A 25,829-nucleotide genomic window follows, 5' to 3' on the forward strand; every position below is an offset into this window, starting at 1 on the left:
AAAATATACACACTTTTTGAGGGTATTCACACCCTATGAGTGTATATATATATATATATATATATATATATATATATATATATATATATATATATATATTTACTGCTCAAAAAAATAAAGGGAACATTTCACTTTAATTTTGTGTGTGGCTCCAAATCCAGGCCTCCATTGGTTAATAAATTTGATTTCCATTGATGATTTTTGTGTGATTTTGTTGTCAGCACATTCAACTTTGTACAGAACAAAGTATTCAATGAGAATATTTCATTCATTCAGATCTAAGATGTGTTATTAGAGTGTTCCCTTTATTTTTTTGAGCAGTGTGTGTGTGTGTATATATATATATATATATATATATATATATATATATATATACAGCTCTGTCACATAAGAATTACAAAGCTTAATGTCTTTTAGGGGGGATTTTATGTGATAGAGCAACAAAAAAGGACATCACAATCTATTGTATTTGTGGTTTAAGTTGTAAATAGATTTTATAGATGTTTTATTTATTGTTTTGGGTATTTAAAATATCTTCCAGTTCAAGTGGTAAGTGTTTACAGAATGAAAGTTTATTGGTCTTTGAGAGGGTGAACTGGTACCATTATGCCATTATTAATCAACGCAAAACAACATTATCGTTTATCACAATGATTACTGGGGCAATTTATTGCCCCGCTAATTTTTTTTTATTGAGATATGCCTTGTTACCACACCGCACTCCTGTGATTTTTACTCCTCATGTCCAACTTGTCAGTTCAGCAGGGGTCCGTGTCGTGGCCGGTTATCACTGCCTCTGTCTTCTCATTTCCAGATGCTGCACTGAACTGGGATCTTGTTTGAGATTTTTATTTGTTAAAATGCTAAAACTATTTATCCTTTTCCTTCATCTTAAGAGTTTTATGCGTGACTTTGTGTTTGTCTAGCACAAAAAAAATATTAAAGTGAGCAAATGTGGAAAAGTTGAGGTAGGATGAATGCAGTGAGTGGAACTGGGATGCTAGGTGCCGATTTGCACAAAAAAAAGTGAAGAGGGTCAGGTAGCAGGTGGCTGATTTTACTGTGAAGAGGCGTGTGGGTGTGTGGATGTCTGCCATGCCGATGATGAAACGCCTGGGGTTGTCGGTAATGACTACAGACGTGACTGGACCCTGAAGCCTGTTGTGGGGGTCAAATGCTGGGGGGCAACAGTGTTTGGAAACACCTGTGGATCTCCTGTTTATTACACACATTTCTGCCCCACATGGAAAGCCTCTGAAAACAATGTCTCCATCTCACACACACACCATTTGTGAGGGTGTTTTATATACGAGGTCAGACAGACAAATATACATTTTAGTTTAATTGCTTGTGCTTTGTGTGAGCCTTACCGATGTAGACTCTTCTGCTGTAGCGCTGCATCAGCAGCAGTGCGAACACATGCAGAGGAATCAGGTTGATAATAAACACGTAGCCTCCCCAAGCTGACACCTACAAGAAACAGAAAAATATTTAAATGTCAGTAAGCAAACAGAAAGCTAAGATAATTAGTGTCTCTTGTTTATTTCTCACATTTAATCAGAGACAAAGCTCTATAAGCAGGTTTACATAAATAAGCAATGCTAACAAGACGGTTACAAGAAGTTTGATGAGCTGAGACAAAGTCGTACTGCAAGGAAACTCTTGGTTTAAAAAAAAATATGTAGTTTGCAATCAATAGGTTGACACTAAAAAAAACTCAAACAGCTGATTTTCAAATGAGAAATTATACTAATTTATTTCTCCCTGTGGTGTGGATGCTGCTACTGAGTGAGGAAGACTCTGAAGTTTCCAGGATGTTTAATAGATTTAAAATAAAACGAAGAGGAAAAAATGGGGATGAAAAATAGGAAACTATGTTCTATGAAATGATAGGGTGTGAGAACAAGAGAGAGCAAGGCTTTCAGCTGACAACAGGAAGTTTGACCAATCCTGTTCAGTCGTATTCCTTTCAACTTTCAATTTTTTTCTTTTATGGAACTTGTTGGATTTGGATACGTTAGTAGACTTTGGGAAATCTCAGAGTAGAGGTTTGGCTCCATATCAAGGAAACGGATGCAACAAAATGGAAAAAGCTTTAAATAATAAAAAAAAAAGGCTGCTATCTGTTTCCACCTGTTGGATTACAGCATTAACTTGTAAAACCATAACATGATTTTTTTTTTTTTTTTTTGTTGCAGCCGACTCCAAAGAAAAGTCTAAATAAAAGAGCTTTCATGTTGGCAGCAGATCCTTGAGGCTTTGCAGAGCCAGAAAATGAAATCCACATTGAAGCCTTCTGTCTGAAAAATTGTCTATAAAGACACAAAACTGCAGGTTTTTGAACATGAAATAAATCTCACCATCTCAACCTGATATGGTCTTTTCTAGTGTCTTCTTACTCAAACTGAATAATTTAAAAGAAAAAAAAAGGGATTTTTCTTGTTCAAACAAGTCTGGCTGGAGACATCCAGCCTGAATAACAAAGACCTAGTGACTCACCAATTATTCAAAAATATTAAAATTCTCCAAGTTTACCTCAATCTTAGTTCCTCAGATCAAACATAAAAGAATCCGATTTTCCAGATTTATTAATTCTGTCACAACTACCAGCTGTATTATTTTCTTTCAGTCTAGAAACATCAAAAATACTATTTCAAAATGGGCCCAAGACACCTCAAAATAACAAGTAAGCAGCAAACAAAAATTTAGATAATCAAATGACATTCCTAAATGTAGAAAGTAACTTATTTTCCACAAAGAAACAACTGCCAATAGTCCCTCAGAGGCCAAGAGACCGCTTCCAAATACCAACTCCCACATTAAAACTCCCACAGCAGACACCAAAACTGCATCTTTACTGGGCACAAACACACAGCCATAAACACCAACTAAAATAGAATCTGTAAAAACTAAGCGATAACACTTCACATGTCAGATGTAAAATCTCTGATGCACCAGTAAACTTAATACGCTCCACTAAAAGACGACCAAAGCTGCTGTTGAGGTCTGCCACGCAGCAGAGCGTCTGATGTGTGGGCCATAAAAAAAGCTCCACTAAAACAACGTTTTAATCATCTATGCGTCTCAACGGCAAAGGGCAAATAAACTGACAGGAGATTGAGTTGTAATTACAGAAAAATAAAGGAATACAGATAAAACGAGCGGAATATGCGAGAAAACAAAACCTGAAAAGGTGATTACATTAATGCAAATTGTTTGATCCTTCTTTTCCTCACAACAGAGCCCTTTTGCTCCAGCAAAGGAAGATAAAACAAACGATCATGATTTCATATTCACAGGAGAAACAAGCAAGTTTTATTACAGAAAGCTGGAGATCCTCATGCAATATTAAGGCAGAAAAATTAAAAACTGAATCTAAATAAGCTTCTTGCTGGCGCAATTATCTTTTGGCAGTCACTCGCATCTGTTGTCTCAAATGGTGACAACCAATTAGAAGCCTGCGAACCAGAACTTGAACGAACAACAAAGATGACTTCAATTTAACACTCGTTTTCAGTGTTGACACAGGAACAGCTCATCAAGTCTTTCTGGGAACTGATGAAAACACTGCAGACACAGCGAGGGGCGACCCGCAACATCTTGCAGTGTTAATTTTTTAATGAACTGTCGAGTCAGGCAAAACGAAGTCGCACAGCAGGATTAAGAGGAAGTCAGAGTTTCAAAATTTCTTCTGAACATCACGCCAAAACAGTCTGAGAGGCTCCCGCATACTGCTCTTAATAGATGACCAACAAGAGAGAGCGGTGCTTTCAAGCAAGGCAGAGAAAATGCAAAGCTGCAGGAAGAAAAGGTGGAAAATTCGCCCTTGAAGTTCAATTAATTCAGAGAAGCTTCTAATCCTAAAGTAAATCTGATGGAGAAGGAGGAAGTTCAAACAATCTCTTCCATCGATCATAATGGGAAAGGATCATATTCCCGACTCCAACGTCTCTCCGCCTGGCTTTCTAATCCTACGGCCAGACGGAGATTTATAGAGGTGTGGCAAAAGCAAACGAGGTGGATTAGCAGTGCTGGCCAACAACTTCCCTGATATAGAGCTGCTAGCATCTCATCACAGCCATGAGACTGTCATAGATCTTCAGATGTCTTCCAAGACTGACTGCTTCCTATCGGCTCTTTAAAGATACTTGGATGATGCTAATTATATCGCTTAACTGGCCCTTGATATAAATAATTTTAATTAAATTGAACAAATCTGTTTAAGTAGCCTGCAGCTTAAACAGATTTGTTCTAGTGCATTGTAGAAGTATTTGTCCACTTGAAGATTTCTGCATTTTTTTGGTCACATTGACACATTTTGAATCAAACAAACTTATCAGAGAAAGATTATCCGAATAAACACAAATTGCAGTTTTCAAATTATTTAAAAGAAAGGGCATCCCATCCCCCCCTGTTAAATTACCTGCAATTTAACATTTATAGTACAGCCGAGTCCAGACTTGGAGAAAAATCCTCAACAGTGGTGTAAAAGTCTTATTGCCACTTATTAAAAACAATTCAGTTATTAAGTTTGGTTATTGTCTGCAATTATTTTTTCAAATAAGGCAAAATTACAGTCACTGGGGCTGCTGAAGACCAGACTAGTTTTGGTTATAGCACCAGTTAAGGTTAGCGTTAGCAGTAGTCCTAATTTACATTTTATTTTACGTAGATTAAAAAGGATAAAAAAATTTTATCTGCAGCTGTGGCCATCCGGATGTTGTTACTCGAGATTTAATGGTCTTAGTCACAAATCATATGGGACGGTACAGGACCCTTTCCTGCAGATGAACTGCTTTTCCAAGTATTTGTAGGAGCTAAGGTCAGAAAATTAGCTAAAATTTAGAGGCTGATGAGAATCTCATTAGATCTGCACGTGTCGGGCTGTGAACTAGAGCACTAAAACATATTTTGACCTGATAATGGCTGTCAATAAATAATGCATGAAGAAAGTTGTGCTAACACTAATGTGATTACAAGGCCAGGCAACAAATGTGCGTGATCATCTTTCATGAGAATCTGTTTAGTAGCTTCAGGAGCATTTTTTCCTTAGATGAAAGTGTGCATATAAAAACATAAAGGCTCTTAAGATATTCACGTTTTGACAAAATTCATGAAAATGTTTATCTTGTTTGTTTATCATACGCAATTCTTGAGAAGAAAGATGTGTCCACATTGGGGTAACATTCACATTCAAAGGCTTCGAGTGTCTGCTCAGTCAAACTAAAGAATGCAATTTGAGTCTAAGTGAACAGCATGGCACTTATTCCACATAACAGGACCATGGGAAGTCGAGGGACGCCTCTCCTTGTCTCGCTGTGGGTCACATGGACAAATTATGGTTCAGCCAACCGTTTTCTAAAGCTAGACTGCAACAGCAGAGGGCAGGAATCTTAAAAAGCTTGGAACAGTCTTGCAGCCGTTATCGCTCTCTGAACTTCAAGCTGGGCTTATCTGATGACCACAGAGGTGCTTTGAAGAGGATTTAAAAAGCGCACCATGCAACAGGCCGAGGGTTTCCTCTCTGAGGTTGCAGATGCATTTGTGTGTACGAAGCTTCACACGCAAACTAATCTTGTTATTTTCAAAAGACTTTTTTTTTTTCAGTTTGCCATGCCTTGCAAAAGAATTTGCGGCTTATAAACCCGTTTCATAATTTGTCATGTGATAACCAGAAACTAGTGATCGCATGTGAAGTGGAAGGAGTATGATTTATGGTTTTTCAATTTATTTTCCAATAGAAATCTGTGAAGATGCACATTTGCAATCGGCCCACTGAGTCCATCTTTGTAACTTTGGGGATATTGGTGTAAAAAAAGGCCAAATACAAATGTAACCTTCACTTACAAGTTAATTATTCAGGTATGTTCTGTTATCTCAAACCCTCAGTCAGTCGCGGCAGTTGATCGGTCACCCCGGGTCAGGTTCTGCTGGAGGGTTCCTTCTGTTAAAGGAGAGGACTCCTCCTCTCCACCGTTTCCTCAGATAGAAGACTTCTTAAACAAGTGGCACAAAAAACTTGACAGCATTCTTTCATAATGATTGAATTGGAATAAAATTGGGTATGAATCTACATATTAATTTGTGTAAATTGTATTTTTTTTTAGATGTTTGTTGTAATTTTTTATATAAATATACTAAATTCAGTTATTTGTAAAAAAAAAAAAAAAAACATTTGAATGCTTATCACTTTTCTGCCATGTTACAATTATTTGGCCACTGTTTTCCATATTCAGCAGGTATGAGTACTGCACAGACCAGTGGAGGGCAGTATGTAATGAAGGATGAAGGTGGAGTTCCTTCATCCACCAGGTTGGTCAGAACCAGATAGACATCTCCATCTCTAAAGTCTTGCTGTCAGTTTAATGTTTCACTCCAGGGAAGCTGCTTCCCTTAAAGCAGCCACTGTGAGAGCCCGGTTTTCAGAGCATTTAATCAGCATTTGATTGAGCTAAAGAGCTTTTGACAGGCGCTGACATTACAGGTTAGTCTATTAGAAGATGCTGAAGGGTTTAGGGAATTGGAATTTTTTTTAATCAGCTTTGCCCTTTGGTTCCAACCTCAGAAGATGATCTGCAGCCTCCAGCGACGGTCTGAACTTTCCTGGCCATCAGTCCATCAAATTGCTCAAATTCATGTCTTAATCCCAACCACCGCCGCCATTTCTCCTTCAAATAATCCAAAGTCGGAGCAATAAAAGATCTCTCCCGCTTCGTTTTGGTAACTCCTTAATGAGTGTCACGTTCAGTTAAGCCACGCTGGGAAATATAACCTTGGCTTTATCCTGATTAAATACCATCCTAAAAGAATATCTACGGTGCTTCCAGCACTTTGTCTGGAAGGCCAGACAGTCGGTGGTTGCATAGAAAACGATGAGTTATTGATGGAGATGTCCAAACCTGGTTTATTATTCTTTGAGGTGGACTTGTCTATAGAGGAAGATCTGATCTCTTTGGATAAGGAGGAATATGTGGGCGCACAAAAAAGATTATAACAAGAAGACAAACTAAATGTTTTCACTGCTACTGACGAGGACAATAAAGTCGGCTCTTATCTTTTTGTATTCTTTCCATCTTTGTCCTTTTTTTTTAATCTCTTTGCACCTCTCTATACACCATTCTGTCCCCTCTGCGTTTTGTCTGCCGTTCTATTCATCTCTCCACCAATCCCCCCTCCGTAATCTCTCAGCTCTTGAGTCCCCCGCTGCAGTGTGATCGATGAAGCTGGATTTCGGTAATCTGCTGGATTTGACATCTGTGTCGCTGCTGGCCAAATAGCTTTAGTTTTGAATGAAGACGACGCTGGAGATTTTCATAGGCGCCCATGCAAACAATCTGTCGCTGAGGCACAGTGCCTGAACTGTCTTTTTTTTATCTCGTCTCTCATCAACCCCCTGATGGGATTCAGTCTGAATTGATAACTAATGCAGGGAAGCAGTGGCTAAACCTACTAACAATTGTCGCAGATTTCCATGAAGTTGCAGAAAAGAAGGAAAATACTTCCTCTGTTAAGTCAGGGTGAGAAGGAGGTTGTTGGGAGGTAGCAGAGAATAGCCGCTCTGAAAGTAATCCCCTCTCACACACAAACATAACATTCCAGTATTTGGGCTTTGCACGGTTCCTTAAAATAAGATTGTCCAAAGACCGGCCCCGGGGCAAAAGCAGCCCTTGGGAAAATTGTGTATTCCCCAATGGTAGTTCAAAAATGGTACAAAATTGGCCCTCCAGCAAATGGAGCTGATGCATATGGGACTTTTTTAGGATGACATTTTAATATATCCCTTCTTAAATGGGAAGTGTTCGGTACAGCACTGTACGTTTCCTTTCTGGCTTTTATTTCAATTTTACAGCAAGAAGGGCAACAAATAGCCAGCATCTATTCTCATAAAACAGACTTTGTTCGGAATAGTCTAAAAATAATAATAAGATAAAAATTTTTTGGATCTATTGGACATCTGTTATTGATCAAGGTTGAAGACCACAATCTCCCACAAATGGCTGAGGTCTAAAAATGTTTAGAACTGCCTAATTACACAGTTCAAACAAATATAGTTAATATACATTTGCACATCCAATGGAAACTGTTTTGGCACTTGCACAGAAGCTAACATCGAAGCTAACATTGTGTGATTCAGCCAATCGACGCCAAAGAAAATGAATGCCGCTGCTGTATTGGCTGCTTGCAAAACAATGTGTCAAAAACCCAGAAAACTGAGCTGCAAATTGGTAGGAGTCTAATATACAATGACTTTTTTCCTACCTACAAAAATAGAACTACTTTGCTCCATTAAAATATTGCTTATTTAGCTTATTGTTGAGTATGTATGAAGAATCATAAACCAACTGTGTTGCAGTGATTCAACCGATTAAATTTACTGGTACTTTTTTGCATGACTTTTTTAAGGCTGCATTGTCAATCATTTTCTGGGTACTGCATTTCTGCAATAGTTCCTTCAAATCCAAAATGTAGAAGTTTTTGCAGTTGCAAAAAATATCATTCAGCCTTCAGTGACCTGATGACACCATAGAACAACAAGAAGCACTCAGCTCCAGCTTTCCATCAAAAACCACTTCCTTCACTGTTGCTCAGTGTCAGAACATTATGTTGCTGAAGAAATAAAAATCTTTGCTGGATCAGCCATATACAATAATTAATGAGGGAAACATGTCATGAAACAGACACTGCAAAGATTAAACTCAACAGCTAAAAACCACAACTTGACAAAGGTTTCAAACAGAAAGCTTAAGTGACATTTGATGACAGCTGACTTATTGATTTTTTTAATTTATTAGAATCCGATGTTCATATCAATGTATTAACAACGTCAGACAGGTCAAACTGAGTACCGAGAGCATCTAGCCTGACTCTTCTGTCTGTGATATGATCAATGGAAGAATCAGAGGCGCTCTAGCCCCTCTGGTATAAAAAGTCAGACATGAACAGCTCGGCTGTAAATGCACAGAAAGGTCTGCTAAAGAGCTCACTGACGGAGCCGACTGGACTGATTCAGAATGTCTGAGCTGCTGCTGCAGAAGATGACATAAAAGAGGAAGTTTCTGTGAATGACATGCTGTAAATTGGATTCTGCCTTTTAGACAAGAATCTTTTTGCTGAAAAATGGATGAGAGTCAAAATCATCTGAATAGAAACGCTCCTGGTTGGAGTAAGGAAAGCGGAGCTGGCCGACGACCCGAGTTTGCGTCAAGAATTGTGTTGAAGGAGGCAAACATTTGGGTCCCCAGGTTCCTCTGAACGGGTGATTAGATCTAAACACTTCCTCAAACAAATCCTGAGAGCATGAAAACCCGGAGCTTCAGAGCAGATAAGCACAACATAAACGTCCATTTATGGAAATCTTAGTTTATAACAGAAATATCTGACAGAGTCAGATCTTTTACTGACGTTTTGTTAGTAAAAGACCTACTTTTACTAACAAATTATAAATTACAAAATAAAAGTTTATTTTTTTTCCTCAAAGGACCTCAGGGACATGAGTGTGTATGCAGCATGAACTTTATAGTGGGGTTGACAAGAATTTTGATTTATCGAGATAAAGAAACTAGTCGATGATGAATAGAAACTACAAAAACAGTGATTGGGATTGTTATTTTTGTCATATGAACCATCTATGGTTTCTTTGCTGGTTTCCAGAGTTTTAAAAAAAGCTGTAATTGTGAAAATATTTTTTTGAAATCAATGTTTGCAGTTTGGTGGTATTATTGCAACATTTTGTGTGACATTGAGCAAGTTTTAATTTTACACCAGTAACTGTCCAGATGTCCAGCCAGAAGTACGATGACAGCGATAGTGACTTTAAATACTTTTCTATCACTTTTATCCTCATTACAACTAAGGCAACAAAATGCAAATGCATTAACTCTTACCATGTAGAAGTAGGAAAGACAACAGCCAATGGTCCAGAACACTGAGCCGGTCTTCACAGATTTCACCTGAAAAGAGGAACAGAAAACAATGTAGTGTTCTCCAATAAAAGGGTTCCTACACAGTTTTACATGTTTAATTTCTAAACCAGATCAAAGACTTCAAACAGTAAGAGTAAAAGACAGATATGACCTCATGAATGGACAATGAACGAACAAATGACAAGGCAGACAGACGAATGGACACAGGTAAATAAATAGTTCTCTGGATTGAAAGCAATCTGTCCAGCAATCCAGCTGATGAACAGACCAAAAGACGGATAAACCGAATACAGTCTGACAGATGGATGGGATGATGGATGATTGAGTAATAAATGGACAACAAGATGTGGTAGAAACTGTTGGACAAACAGGTGTTTAACTAATGGGTGGATGGTAAATGGAATGGTGTTTTATCAAGTCCAGAGGACCCAACAGCGCTTCACACTACACTCATTCTTTCACCCATTCACACACACATTCACACACTGATGGTGGTGAGCTGATTGACAGTAGCCACACCTGTTCTGGGCTGCCATGCATCGGCACCAACAGGCCAACCGACCAACACCAGAAGGCATGTGAAGTGTCTTGCCCTTAGAGGATTGAGCTGGCAACCCACCGATTGCGGGACAAGCTCCTTCCACTATGTATGCTATAGTTGCAGTGGAAATCCTGAGACTACCAGTAAATTAGACTTATTCTGCTTACTTAATTTCTCCTATTAGATGATATTTTCAAGCCATAAACCTATTTACATCTAGTACAGTAGAGCGTGCCAACTTAAACCCTTCATTCATCTCTGTTGATCTTGAACATAAACATCAGAGTTTTCTGTTGCAGATTATTGTGTTAAACATAGCCTGAAACAAGGTCCGCACACCGACATGACCCACAGACCTGGTTAATAATTAAAAACACTGTTAAAGGTACATCCATACAGTCAGACAATAGAAGTCATATTTCAGAGTGACCGATTAACACAGGTGATATATGTTGTCAAGAAGCTTGACTGCAGTCAGCAAGGTTAATTTATTTAAAGAAAAAAAAAAGGAATCAATGTTTCCTGGACAAAGGTAGTCTCAGTCCAAAAATACCACGACACACACCTATGGATCAATAAGCTACAAAAGGCAGCGATGCTTTATATAGCTGGAGCAGGTCAGAATATCCCGACACCCAAAGGAACAGGTCAGAAGACAATAGTCTGATTTCTTGCCAACAAGGAAGTTGTTTGTAGGAGGAAATCAGAAGATTTCAGAGCTGCGTAGCTTTATGTGGGTTGACATGACGACACAGTTAAAGTCCCGGTTAAGTGAAAGTTTGTTATTTTTTTTTCTCTCCTTGGAAGATTGACATAAATGGTGCAAAAAAAAATTCACTTAACAACAATTTCAATCCCATCAGGATTCTATTTTTTTCTTCCATTTAACTTCAACATTCCCCATTATTTGATCAATTTGACAGTTCTAGTTAATTATGAGTTGATTTTTTCATCTATGTTGTAATTGGCCTGTTCAACTATTTTTAATCCATTTATCTTTTTATCAATGCATCTTCAATATATTTAATATTATACAATGATTCCAGATTTTAGTAGTCATTTACTATAGAATACATTCTCTTTCCTCCTGGTAAAAACCAAATGTGTGGGTGAATAAAACACTGAATGGGTCTCTGTGCCATGCTGTAGGAAGAACTGTATTTAGGTCACTTCAGAACCGCGACCATAAGTGATGTGCATTTTCAGAACCGACTGATAACCAATTCTGGCTGTTTAAAATCTGCCCTGCCACCCCCCCCCCCCGTTTACCTTTGGGCATATTCTGCTGTCAGACTGTGACTGTTAAATCCCCTGCCCTACTTCATGTTCAAGCTTTCCGTTTTTACACTAACACACACAAAAAACGTTTTAAAATTCAGTCAATCCTGTTTTTTTTTTTTTTTCCGGTCTCTCAGTAACTCCCATCAATCTAATTTGGCCCCATTGTGGAGGGAACACTTTACTAGGGAACACTGCCCATTACAAAGAATGCAGGTCTGATTTGAACAATAAATTAGCAGTTTTTGCACAAAATCTAGAGTGAGATCCTGATATCTTCACCCACACAAAACAAAACAATCAGGTTTTAATGGTAAAACATAAACGAGATCCAACATGAATGACTGATACTTTGTGATCACGTAACATCTTAATCTTCACTTTGAAGGAGAACTAAGTTCAACGTAATTCCAAATTATTTGTATGTTTTTTGTGGAGCATATCTAATGTATGTAAAACAAAATGCAGCTTAGGAAACTGAACCTATACATTCTGAAAATAAAAACAGAAGCAAAGGTGTAACCAAAACTAGTGCTAATCAGTTTAGCAGACAAAACTGCTGAAGACAGCTAAACTTTCCCCATCAATGTTTCTATTTGAAGTATTCACTGCTTTTAAAAGCAGAGATGCTACACATTTTTCATGTGAAAACTATTTTCCTGGACCTAAAAAGCAGATGTCCTCATTTCTTTTTTGGTCTTTTTTGTAATTTTAAAAGATTTTTAATACAGAACCAAAAAGAAGCAGAGTTGGGTAGCTTTTGAATGGGCTTTATTCAGATCTGTAAAGATTATCCAGACTTCTCCAGATTTCACAGGAACACTTCAAGAGTGACATCAATAACCACAGAGGATAACAAGAGCCACTGAACAATCTGCAGTTTTTCCTCAACATCATCCAAACTAGTGAAGCCGAGCCGCATCCAGCCTGGTGTTCAACTTGTGGCCAACACCCCCGAAGCCCTCCGGGCTGCTGCCTTTGTTTAGCCACACAAGTCTCTCAGTGTGGTACCAGACCAGCTAATTAAATATGAGCCAAGAGAAAGAGCGGAATTACTGGTCCAACAATACAGCCATGGTGCGCAGGGTTAAAGAAACGGAGGGACGCTGTGCAACTGTGTGCTGGGAGACTGTTGTTCTTATGCAGACGAATGGAGCAACTCTCCTCTGTGTGAGTGGATTCAATTATAGATTATGGAAGAATGTGTGTGTGTGTGTGTGTGTGTGTGTGCGCGTGCGTGTGTTTGGGGGGGTAAACACAGCGATCAAGAGAATAGAGTTGAATGGGTTTTTTAGTGGTTAAAATGAAAGAGTTGGATAATGAAGATTGTGTTGAGACCAGAGAGAACAACGCTGTTTATGAAATGCTAAGAAGAGGATAAAGGGGAAAAAATTAACGAGCAGTAAGATGATACAGGAAAGGAAGATGGGCAAGGAATAACCAGGAAGAGGAGGAGGAGACGCCGCTCGATAAAGACAGAGACAAAGGACGACAAAGACAATTAACGCAAGACAATCTTGGAGAAGGATGGAGGGAAGGACAAGAAAACCACAAAGACAAATGTGGGTAAATGAGACTGATAATGGGAAGCAGTGGTGCATGGCCAGGATGATTGTTTTTCAGGCCCCTCGCTAAATTGAAGGGAAGATGTGAATGGGCGTACGATGAGTGCAGCGAGATTCTTCTTGATGGTGCTGCCCTGCTCATGACATGCCGCCTTAAGAGGCGGTAATGGCTGCCGCGTGGAACACCTGCCTCGCTTCGAGATGTATTGTCCCACCACGCCAGACGACAAGAGGCCGTTATGATGACGCAGGAACAAACACGTGTCCTCTACAACCTCAGAGGCGCGTGATAAGGGAAGAAATGGTCATAGCAGATGTTTTATAGGCGTCGCTGGAGGTTAGTGAAGGCAGAACTTCCTGACACTTTCTATTATTGGAAAGTTTCCAGCGATTTTAGAAAATACTAAACGTACAACTACACTTTATAAGACAATGGATGGATTCTGTCGCGAAGCAGCTTAAAGAGTCGGAACAAAGCTGCAGCTAACCTCTTCCAAAATTCAATCAACTGCAGCCCTCTGCTGAGTTTTCTGCCGACTCTGCAGTCTGCACGGCTCCATTCATCTCAACTAAACTCTGTTCTGTTTTTTTGCGTTTCCTTACCTTTCATTTTCAATTGCAGTTTTCAAGACAAATAGCTCGTATACATACAGAGCCTTGCAAAATTGTTTAAACCTCTTGAATTTTTTTTCTTCCTAATTATGCGCTACCAGCACAAAGTAGTTCATACTGGTGAAGTGGCTGGAAAAAACAAAACAAAACATCGTTTTCAAAATATTTTAATTAAAATCTGAGCATTTCTTTGAATTTCTCTTTGATCTCTTATAAAAAGCAGTACAACAAGTTGACTTCAGAAGTCACCTAATTAATAAACATTGCATTTTCCTAGTAGTACTGACCACTCAAGGCACTGTAGAGTCAAAATCACCCAATAGCACACTCATTCATAAGCTGATATAATACGCATGGTAAAATATGAACAAGTTCAAGGGCTATGACTGCTTTTGCATAGCTGTGTATTTTTTTCCATTTCATCGTTGCATGTAAGCTGCCAGCTTTCTGTCAACCATTTGATGCATTGCTTTCCTTTTCTTTGTTTTTAAATGCATGCTCCTTTCCATTTTAACACTCGTGTCAGTAACATTTTGTGTCTCTGAAAGCTTTTTAAATTCAGAATAGGCTGTCTGTGTCAGTTTAAGTAGGACAACAGCGGAACAATAAAGTCCTTTGTATGGAAGCACGCAGCATTTATATCCCTTGTCCTTCAACCTGGAATGATTTCCCAAATGTTGACGGCTTCCATTTTATTTTATTTTTGTAGAAGTCACCACTGCAGCGAAGGCGCTTTTCAAAGGTTTGGCTCCCTTCCAGCAGCTGTAAAGAAAGCTGGTGAGATTCTCATTAAGGACACTGTGCTTAATGTCAATCAGCCTGGGCCAACATGGGCCAAGCTTCACCCAACCAGGTGTTTGTTGAATAAACTTGGCACACCACGGAGGAATGAAGACTAGAACTAAGACGAGACTGTCCATTAACTGTTTGTTCAGCTGAAGAACCAATGTTTACACTGAGGTTCTTACTCTGCACAAGGTTTTCTTCCCAATAATTTAAAACCACTTAGCAATTTCTTTAAAAAATAAAATAAAAAAATCTGTCAGACTCTTTGCAGAAGTTTGATTTGAATAAAATGCATCTTCCAAGGCAAAAGTAATTTATATATTTTTATTCTAGACATATCCAACGTTTAATCAAAGTGACTAAATACAGACGGCCAGCTCTTCTTGTAAACATTTTGCAGTGATCTTTTTGGTTTCTATTGATTTCTTAAAGTCAGTAAAAGTTTGTTCAATGTTGCTGCTTTTGAGCAAATAAACCACAAACACATTTATCAAGGTGCTGTGTTTGCTTTCACAGCATGCAGATGGGATTGCAGAACCAAAGAGCATGTGGCTCAACACCACTGACACCAGCACATTCACACATCTCTGGAATTTCTGCTTCAGTCGCTAACTGACTGATCTCTGTAAAACCATCCTCAAACAGCCACACGTCTTACTTTTAAATACAAAAAAAAAAAAAATGTTGGATGTCATCCTAAACATGTCATCTGGATCTTATCCTACTGAACATTTCCCAGCTCAGTGGGGCCCGGCTCGTTTTGCACCTGCAGGCTGTGCTACTTCTGCATTTGCTTTCTCACACTTCTGCAATCCTGTTTTACCCCCATTACAGCTCGGTGATATTGTTTTATGTGCAATCTGCAAACTGTAAGTCAATATCCCCTGAAATTAATATTCTCACGACAGAGGTGCAACACGAGAAAAGAGAAGACTTTCAGCTGATAGTACAGCAAAGTTGATCTGATTCATATTTTCGAGCGTCTAACCTGCAAAAGCTGAATTTGAAAACGTTACTAGGATGAACTACAAGATCCGCCTGCAAAGATTGTCTGACCAACTTCCTGATTTACTTCCACGTACAAGAGCTAACAGAGAACATCATATACTTTATGATCGTATTTGATAAAACATGTGCAGAGTAGACTGCAAGAGGATCTGGGTGTAAAAGAGCGGAACTATAGATGTGGTTACACTGCTGAGTCAGAGCCCAAACAGAGTGGCTTTTATCAGGGGGATGGAAACTTAGAAACAAGCTCCAAGAGCTGGACGATAAACTGTAGCTCAGCATCAGAAATGACACGAAATAAAGAAAAAAACCCACAAAGTTGTTTCAAAAAGTAACAAGGCACAACCTTGAAACTGCATGCAGTTTTGTGCTTAAAGGGACAGGACCAACCATGGGTATTTGGATGAGTTTCTACACATCCTATGGAAGCCTTCCAGACTTTTCCACATTCTCTGTTCTTTAGGTTTATTTTAAAATATTAATACACAAGTTTACTTTCGATTTGCGGCAACTACTACTTTAGTGGGAAGGCATTTAATATGGAACAGAAGGAAACTGAAACTGGACACAAAGGAGAAAGGAACGGAGGACAGAAATAAAAAGATGGGATGACAGGAAAGGAGCAAAGACATAAGGAAGAGAAGAAAGAAAGTACACACAAAGGGAAGGAAGTAAGAGCCCAAGAACAAGAGGAAAGAAAGAACAAAGGACATGAAGGAGTTAGAAAACAAGAAAAAAGGAAATGATACTGAAAATCCAGAAGTAGAATTACAGACTTCCAGATTGCGTTGGAACCATGAATGCAGCTCCTGTCTGACCTGATTGGTGTTCATACTGCAACAGGAGTGAATAAGACCCTCCACCTGGATGAAAGCCTCCACTGTGCCGCGTGTTTTCACACTAACACAGATTAATATCGATGCTTAAAAGGTAAAATAAAATTGGACAAATAGCCTCTCATCTTCCATTAAAAATTGAAACTTGCCTCTGGCATATTTAACAAAAGCTCGTTTTCATTTTGTTAACTCAACTCAGCTTGACTGGGAATAATCAGGACTGCAGCTACTAATCAGGCTTTTCCAACGCTGGAGGCCAGAGCTGTTCAGTTTAAGAGATGCATAAAGAAAATTAGCATCTGGATACATTTAGACATTTAAATAACAAACATGGGATTTATATGAAACATTTCATCACATGAAAACAAAATCTGACTTGATTATTCACAGACCTAAACACAATGAAAAGAACAGTCTGAAACGATGCTCACACACTCGCAGGTCTTGTTGCTGTATCAAGCCAAGATCTCATTTTAGGTCATGCATGTTTTCATCTCAATTCAGATTTTAAATATCTCCACCATCTTCCCTGCTTGACAACATGCATTGGCCTTTGTAGAGAACTTTCCTTGTAAAGGAAGTGGTTGGGGGTTGACGTTTAAAGAGAACATCAGCCATGATTACGCTTACAGCCACACGGTGGGAATAAATGTCAAAAGAATATATTGAGGTTTCCTGAATACGTTATACTCCAGTTCATGTTTCAGTAGTTTCTCAGATTCCAATTTTGGGATTTTTCTGACCCAGTTTTACAACATTGGAGACATTTAAGTTCACAATTATTATGCTTTGGGAATAGTTGTGGGCTTGTCTGTGGGTAGTAGCACTAGATTAAAAAGAGTCAGTGACACTGATATGGTCTTTCAAATAATGAAAAGTTTGGAAATCAAAACATTTTTTCTTTTCTCATATTTCCACAGATTTGGAAAAGCATAGAGTCCAATTTCATAGATATCCTCCTTTAAAAATAATACTGTACAAGTACTTTTAACTTTGTTTTTTTCAGTGGCACAGCAGCTGGCTTATTATTAATAAATCTACAAAAATAAATTGGTATTCAGCTAAAATGTCTTGATTTTCCTTTGGTCTCACACAGCGACAGTGTGCAGGGCTGGTAATTGGATCACAGTATTTTGACACGTCCGTATTATAACACTGTGGGCATGTGGGGGATTTGTTAATGGAATAATTTTCAGAGACTGAATGGGGAAAAAGAATAAAATTTCATAAATATCTTCAACATGATTTTAGGATAAGAAGTAGAAAACTTTGTTAATTCTCCTCCAGCGTTCATCTCGGGTTCAACAGCAGCAGAATCAACTATAAGCTTTTATAACTGGACTAAAAGTATAAACACCAGAAAATTTTAGTCAAATCTGTACTAGTTACAACTTTAAAAGCCTGGTTTATATGGCAACATTAAAGCATTATTTCATCTTATATACAGCTCTTTCATCCTTTTGATATTGCAAATAAAAATTCACACTTTTCAAATTAAGAGCAGAATGGTTTTTATAGACAGAGCAGATTAAAGTCTGTTCAGCAGAATTCAAAATTGATGAATGAAAAAACATTAGAAAACTGAAGTGATGCAGGATGAATTAAAAACATCCATTAACAGCCGACAAGGTCAAGTTCACCATCAAGGAAGAGAGGCCTCCTGATCAAACTGTTTGCGTAGCAATTTCACGCATGCATGTATGATGCTTATATGAAGATATCTGCAGGGCTTTGCGGCAGCTGCTGATGCAACTGAATGAGCGAACAAACTCTTTGAAAACTGTTTAAGCGTCTTTCATCTTTAAAAGCTGCAGTGTGGTGTTTTGGTGCGGCTTCTGTAAACAACCGAGTTACATTTTAGCTGGAGGACAAAAAATAAAAATCATGTCTGTGGAAATACTTTTTTCATAAAACATGAGTAATATTTTAATAACTAAGGATTAAAAAAAATACAAGGAGGAAACAGGTGAGCGAGGTGACATGTTTTGTTGGCGTTTGTGAACCTTGTGGATTAAAGAAAAAAACAAAAACAAAAAAGGAAGTTAATTGGAAACAGCGGCCGAATTCCACCATAACCAGGCTTGATTGTACTCTAAAAGGTCATCTTATTGTGAAGGTGTGTGAAAGTTTTTCTAGTGCAGTTTGGATTCTGTGAACCACATGGCCTGCAAAGATCACCAGCTTTCTTTTCAAGGCTACGGATAAATAATTCAAGATGTGAAGCAAGCAAGATTTGAAAGTAGGGCCCTACTTTCCTGGCTACATAAACCTCGTCTCTTAGAAAAAAAGGAGACGGAGATGAGCAACGGCAGAAAACATGACAAAACTATTACTTGAACACGTATAGAAAAATGTCACTTTTTCTCTATTTAGATTAAGCTTTCAGTCTACATACCCAAAGGTAGTAGGTGAACTGCAGCGCAAAGATGGCGATGCCTTCGTTGTCGAAGGAGCCCGCCACAGAGCGGGAGATGTAGCCCGGGACGATGGCGATGAAGCAGGCTGCCAGCAGCCCTGCGCCCTGGTTCCACAGCTCCCGCGTCAGCAGGTAGGTGGAGATGGCCGTCAGGCCGCTGAACACGGGCGCCAGGAACACACACACATCCCGGATGTGCACCGTGACGTGAAGCAGGTTGAGGATGTAGTGGATAAGGCCGGCGGTCACCATGAGCCCTGGGTAGACCTGAGGGCAGAGACACACACACACAGATTAGAGCGACCAAAAAAAAACAAAAAAAACATGGCAGGTGAGTTGAAGAGGCTGTGAGAGGATTCACAAGACAATTTCACACAACATAAGCTTGGTGTATTATATTTTACAGTTTACCATAGAAATTATAAAGCAACTGTCAAACCCATGCATAGACTTTCCTATCTTAAAAAGTTGCAACAGATCAACATATCACAGCCTGTTAGAACGAGCGGTCGCTGATGTGTGGTGCAGGGAATAAAACAAGTACAACAATCAGGCTCTTTGCACATGACATTCAATTTGGGCTTCCAGTTGAACAGAAGTGCACACACCTCCATATTGCACATACGGATTGGATGTGGTGAGACAAATCGGATCAATTTTGTTCTCCGGTTGAAGTTCAAATCCTAAATGTAAGTGGCAGATTTAGAAATAGCCGGGCATCCAGTTTAGTTATAATGGAAAAGACGTCAACTTTACGACACAATTTTATAATGGTTGCGGCAGAAAACATGTAAATTTTTAAAACTGTTTTCACTGTGACACAAAGTGACCAGTAGAAACACAGATTGTGTTTCCTGCTCAACACTGTGGCTAAACTGATTGTGGAGATGCAGGTAAAAAAAAAAAAAAATCTGAAGATTTGGCAACCTTACTGTTTAATACATGATATATTATGATATACTATAAACTTTATTGCTAAACAAATAAATCAAAATTTAAAAATTATTTAATGAGAGGGAAAGATGGATAAAATCTATTCTAGGATAATGAATTATTTTTGCTTATCGGTTTTAAAGCAATAAGGATTATATCGTACAAATCACGTTTTTATGTAAATACTGTGCTGCAGTGAAATTGTGGCATTTTTAATTGAGGTTGCCCAAGCAGTCGATGACTATACTCCTTTTACGAGGAGGAAGAAAAAAAAAAGAGAGTAAAAAAACCCCAGCAAATGAGCAGTTTGGTAGCTTTTTGCAAGTTCTGCAATTTTGTTTCTTCCAAAGGCAGCAGCTCTGGCCTTAAAACTCAAACTCCAAGTTGAACATAAGTTCACACCTGCAGATTGCTTTTATAATGACTTATAAAATACAAAAAAGAAACCCAGTTTGTTTACAACTGTAAGGAGCTTCCAATGTGTTGAAAAAAGGCCATTGTTTCTAATAACTTTAATGCTCTTACAATATGTCTGTAGTGCGCAACCATTATTATAATTTTTTTAGCAAAGAGACCTTTTAAAAGGTTCAAATACACAGTCCCACGTCCCGTCTTCACAAATTCAGTGTAGTGGAAAATCTTCTATTTGTTAGTTTCTAATTCTCTTAAGACTCAGTGTGGCAGAACAGCAGATCTAATGTGTTAATTTCTCACAAAGTCTCACTGATTCAGACAGAAAATAAAATACTTCTGCTCTGTATTTGTTCAAAAACAGTCAGTAACTAATTAAACATAACATTTAAGATTAGCTTTTAGTCACTGGTAAATTTGAAGCTTGGTGGGTGAGCTGAGAACGGGCACAGCTGGGTGTTACAGTCTTTTAAATCCTCCACTTTCCCTGTAGGCCCATTAGCTCAGCTGATTTAAAAAGACCAAGTTGACAGCTGCAAACGGGCTTTGTGTTAACTTTCTTCATTAATGCATGATTTGTGTATAATAACAGCTCTTTTGAAAAGCTGCAGCTCATAAATGCAAATAAAATTCAGTATAAACCAAACTATCTGGGGCGTTTTTAGAGGTGAGGGGAACAATTACAGTAAATATTTCAGCTTAAAATGAATCTTCCATCATATTTATGGATTCGCTTTAGTCCAGATCAACCTTGCAGCAGAAGGATAATCTTGACAAACTAGTTTAAAAAGCGCTGAATGAAAAAAAAAAAAAAAAAGGCAGCATTTCTTCAGCAGAATGTATGATTATTAGCTCCTCCTGCTGAAATCGAATTGTGGCCCGTGTAGGTGAGGCCTCGTGCCCCCGTCTCCTCCAACCATGAGAGACGATCCAATTAGAGCCTGTTGTAGTGTACTAGAGATGTCAGATGCAAAAAAGGTTATGCATAAAAGTAAGTGATCTCTAATGTGTATTCAGTGTAGCCTCAGTCTATACTCTACTTCTCCTAATACACTCGTGTCTCTATGTTTCTAATTAGCCTACAAGATCCAAGCTTCGCCAGCCAATCTATTTCAACGAGAGCCGACTCTCTCTCTCTTGACTCAGAGGATTTGATTATGTCTATTGGAACAAATTCCCATCATTCCCTGCATTAATCTTATAATTATTAGCTAGTTTGAACTCTGTATTGTGACCTAGATGAAGGAAAAGTGCTACTGTTTAAAATAGGGCTTACAAAATAAAAATAAAAATATAAAAAGATCTAGTTTGGCTTAAATGTTTTGGTTTTCAAAATGAATATATGCTAAAAGTACAGAGTTCTCATTATGAAATGTTGAAAACCTAACAAAAGCCCTCACAAATTATGTATTTCAATTGTCCTTGTGGAGACAAAGAGTGGGTTATCGGCTTGACAGCCCGCTGTTGTTACAGGCTGGCACATTAAAGAGGCTTTCCTTTCTTATTTGCAGCTCAGAAAGAAAGAGCAACTGACAGCCATCCTCTGGGGAGAAGAGGGTGGGCCGGGGAGAAAAGGGAATAAAAAGACAAGGCCAACTGGACTGGTCTTAGCTGAGACACACTTCACTGTCACGTTAACCGGTATCAAGTCATACGTCCTCCAACTGGTGCGAGACTTCCGAGTGCTTGGAGGATTAATGTCATACACGATTAATGAGGGTTGTTGAGATGCACCATCTACCTTTGAATTGAAACACAGGGCAAGGTAAAGGAGAAGGGATGGAGAAAAGAACATTTTTGAGGACGTGTGAAAAGCTACAAAATAATAAAGACGACGTGGATATTAAAGATGCACAGATCAGAAATCTGTGGCTCATTTCTGATCTAAAGTTTCAACCTAATGATGAGAACAGCCAATTCATTATTTTCCTAAATTTTCTTAACTACAAAATGTTTTTTTTTTCTAGCCTTCCTGTTGATAGCAGTCATTAAGTATTTATGTAGTGAACAGAGGCAACCTCACACTCTGTGTCTGTGTACTTGCTTAGCTTTTCTATTTGGGACCTTCTCTGGCATATTTACTAACCTTCTGAAGACCGATGGCCCTTATGAGGACCAAAGCCCGGTTCTAATGCTATGAACGCCGCTTGTTTAAGGTTAGGGGTTATGTTTAGAGGTATGGTGTGAATTATGTTTTTGTTAAGGTCAGGATTAGGAATATATCTGTTAGTTAGGGCAAGGTCAAGTGTTCAGGTTAGGTATAAAAGCAGCTATTGAAATGAATCGAAGACAATACAAAGTCTTATTATGGGCAGAAATACAAACGTGCTCATGTGTGAGCAGTCACGCTAAAACAGGTTTCACCATTTAAAAACGACAGCATGATATATTTGACATCTACAATTGTCTTCGACATCTTGGGGTGAATTCACATCAGCCCCGTTTAATCCAGTTTAATCAAACCCAAGTTCGTTCACTTAGAAAGTCCAGTTTGTTTTGGGAGGAGTAAATGCTTAATCAAACTCTGATTAATCGCCAGTTAGTGAGCAGTTGTAGGACTTCTGTTTTGCCTTTGGCCACTCCATTCTTGTTTACAGTTTATGAATAAGGAAGTTGATCTCAATGTCTTCTTCAGAGGTTTTTGGTGCACACACATGCTCAAAGGGTTTGATTCGATTCACAGAGCAGTGTGAAAGCAAACCGCACCAGCTGAAAAAGTCACAAATACGGCAATTTTGGTCCCCAATTTTGGTCAGTTCCATAACTGAGATTACTGGATCATCAAGTTTGAAAACATTAAAACTAAAACTCTAGTCTCCGTTTTAATTCTCTTAAAAATTAAGATTACTGACCTCAACATTCTGAAAACCTTTCTAAACAAGATCGACACAAAGTGACATAAAAGAGAAAGTTTGCTGTACTTTGTTAAGCCTTCCTGTTATCTGCTGAAAGTCTTCTCCCTTCCAGACATATCTTGATGTGTCATAGATGACAGCTTTTTAAAAAGCTTTTATGATTCCTCCGAATTTATGCATTGACGTGTAACATCAAGGTAACAGATACACATCAATTAGCACCTGTGAGATGCATTGTGTTTCTGCAGAAACAGAACAGATTACTGGACATTGTTGCCAGTATTTTGGAGTCTGGACTGGTCCTGGACTCCTCCGGCCAGCGTGTTAATGACAAGCTGCGCCTGCCAGAGCACTTCGGTAAGTGCTCTAGTCACTGAAGGGTTCTCCCTGATGCCTTCAGACACTTGAGTTCTGATTTTTTCTTTCGGTGCGACTCCCATTCTATCACAAACAAAAATATAGTTTTATCATTAATGATAAATGACTCACTATTGCTGCCAATCTTAAGCAAAATGTGTATTTCTAAAGGTTACCTCGTTATGAGGTCTCCACTGCATTTCTTAAAGGTATTAAACTAGAGGTTCATGATAAAAAGCAAGGTGCCAATAACTGGACATCTTACCTTGAAGCATTGGCAGGCCACCAGACCGTACTGGTGTAGGCTGTTCATTACAAAATAAACCCACATTTTCTGCCACTGTGAGCTGCCCTTTAGTGTACTTTCCTCAATGACAAGAGTGCACACTAAAGAGTGCCGTTACACCAATATGGCAGCAATAGTCAAAAACAAGGAGTGACTGAATGGCCCAGCAGGTAAAAAAAAAAAAAAACTGTCCAAACCGGCTACTAGCCAATTTCTCAGTTCACTGCTGGCGAATAGGAGAGGTGATATAAGCAATTGGAAACTAAAACTGTAGGAGAAAAACAGCATTTGGAAAAACTTTTTAACTGACGTTTTCAAGGCAAATGCTCTTCACTACATTATGGTTAGAACTGAGGAAAAACCCAACTCTCATCTGCTCTCCTCCGTGTTTTAAAAGCACAGGCTTAATGCAAATGAGAGCTCTCACACAATCATTTTATGACTTTGAAAGCAGTGTGGGAGGTGAGGTAAATACCATGTCTCTGAAACATGCTTATGTTCAAAAAACGATTTGGCTCAGTCATGCAAACAGAGCTGCATTTTCTCAATTAACCTACACACTAAATAAGTGAGCTGCCATAAGAGTGCTCCAGTGTAAAGTCACTGTTAGTGGTCTGAACCATTTTTAGGCCAAACACCGTCTGTCTTTTGTTTCTCATTTCACTGGACTACAAAAGTCAACCTTCAGATCTGGGAAATTAAATGATCGTTTGTTTTGAGCTTATTTGGTTTATATGTAGAATATTTCAGATTACATACAACTTGAACTCAGTCTAACTTTTGACTCAATGATTCTTCAGTTCCATTTTTATTATGGTTTTGCTACATCTTTCCATCTCCTGGAAGCTGTAAAACTTTGCATAGATTAGCATGTTACAGGGAGATATTTGCATTTAGCATGACCATAAGAATGACCCTCCTGCCTGGCATCAAAATGTCTGTACTCTATATGGCAAAACGCCATTCGCCATCTGGCACTGCACTCCTGCCAAGTCAACTGGGAGTTCTCGAAGACCTATTAATATTCACATGCTTTTAGACTTTATTTTCCCAAGGCAAGTACGCAAACACAAAATTACAGATTGGTTTTAGTCTTACGCATAAATAAATACACAAGCATGAGCTTGTTAATGGCTATAGAAAAGCAGCTCAATAGAGATCAAATGAAAAATGCTCATTTTCGCAGTGAGCGACACTGAACGGCCCTGGTTCACATTAATCCTTTTTCAAAGAAACTACATAAAGCCGAGCCTCAATGCGCCACACATCCTCACAAGATACAACTCACTTTTACAATCAGTTAAAGTACTTTTGATAGGTTTGTAAAACAACACACCTTGTACGTAAACTGTTGAGTACATACATCTTTTCTAGCTGTACTAGAAAAGATGCACTGCCCATTGTTTTAAGGGTCAAGAAACATTTGGAGACCAAGCAGAAATCGTGTTGAAACAATCATATTTTAGCTTCATAAAAAAAGCCACATGGTCTCTAAAGTTGTTCTGCAGCAAGCCAAGACCTGCATACCATCATGATTTGCAGCTCATCACAAACTACACATCCAAACCAAAGCTGTGGGAGTCTGGTCAATACAGCGCACAATGATTCTTTTCAAACCTGTTCTATTTCACTGCTTCTGCTAAAATCCTCCAAGGTTTAGGTCCAGTGACTTGTTCCATCATTGTGCACAAGCAATTAGTGGTAACACGCCACTTGACGTTTGCTAACCTCTTTAACTCGAGGTTTCTGCTTGTATACGACATGTTCGTCATGACTTTTACTACATGGTTTATTTGAATTACTCTTGTATGAAAACAAAAGTCAGATCCAGAGCACAGTCCAGAGGTCTAAAAATCAATACAGCACACCAAAGAAAGAAAAATCCACCTTAAAAAAATGCTCTTTGTGATGTGAATATCCCTTTGAACGTATGCGGATGCAATCCAAGACCTCTAGCCAACTGAAGTACAGGATCTGACATTTGCTGACATGAAAAATAAAAAAAAATAAAAAAGGAAAAAG

At 38.6% G+C, this 25,829-nt stretch overlaps 1 protein-coding gene across 1 annotated transcript in view; it reads right to left on the reverse strand.

The window, feature by feature from the left end:
* The window catches only part of LOC106957508 (dolichyl-diphosphooligosaccharide--protein glycosyltransferase subunit STT3B), a 52,791-nt gene extending 33,564 nt beyond the window's left edge, over nt 1-19,227 (reverse strand). The window contains exons 1-3 of the mRNA XM_015048884.1: nt 18,945-19,227; nt 9,885-9,950; nt 1,371-1,470 (exon numbers count right to left, since the gene is read on the reverse strand). Coding sequence (XP_014904370.1) covers nt 1,371-1,470; nt 9,885-9,950; nt 18,945-19,217 — 439 coding nt within the window. The 5' untranslated portion in view covers nt 19,218-19,227. The remainder of the gene's footprint in view (nt 1-1,370; nt 1,471-9,884; nt 9,951-18,944) is intronic.
* Nucleotides 19,228-25,829: the final 6,602 nt, after the last annotated feature.

This window comes from Poecilia latipinna, unplaced genomic scaffold (genome assembly GCF_001443285.1).
Source record: "Poecilia latipinna isolate Pla-1442-1.1 unplaced genomic scaffold, P_latipinna-1.0 Scaffold909, whole genome shotgun sequence".
Lineage (NCBI taxonomy): Eukaryota > Metazoa > Chordata > Actinopteri > Cyprinodontiformes > Poeciliidae > Poecilia > Poecilia latipinna.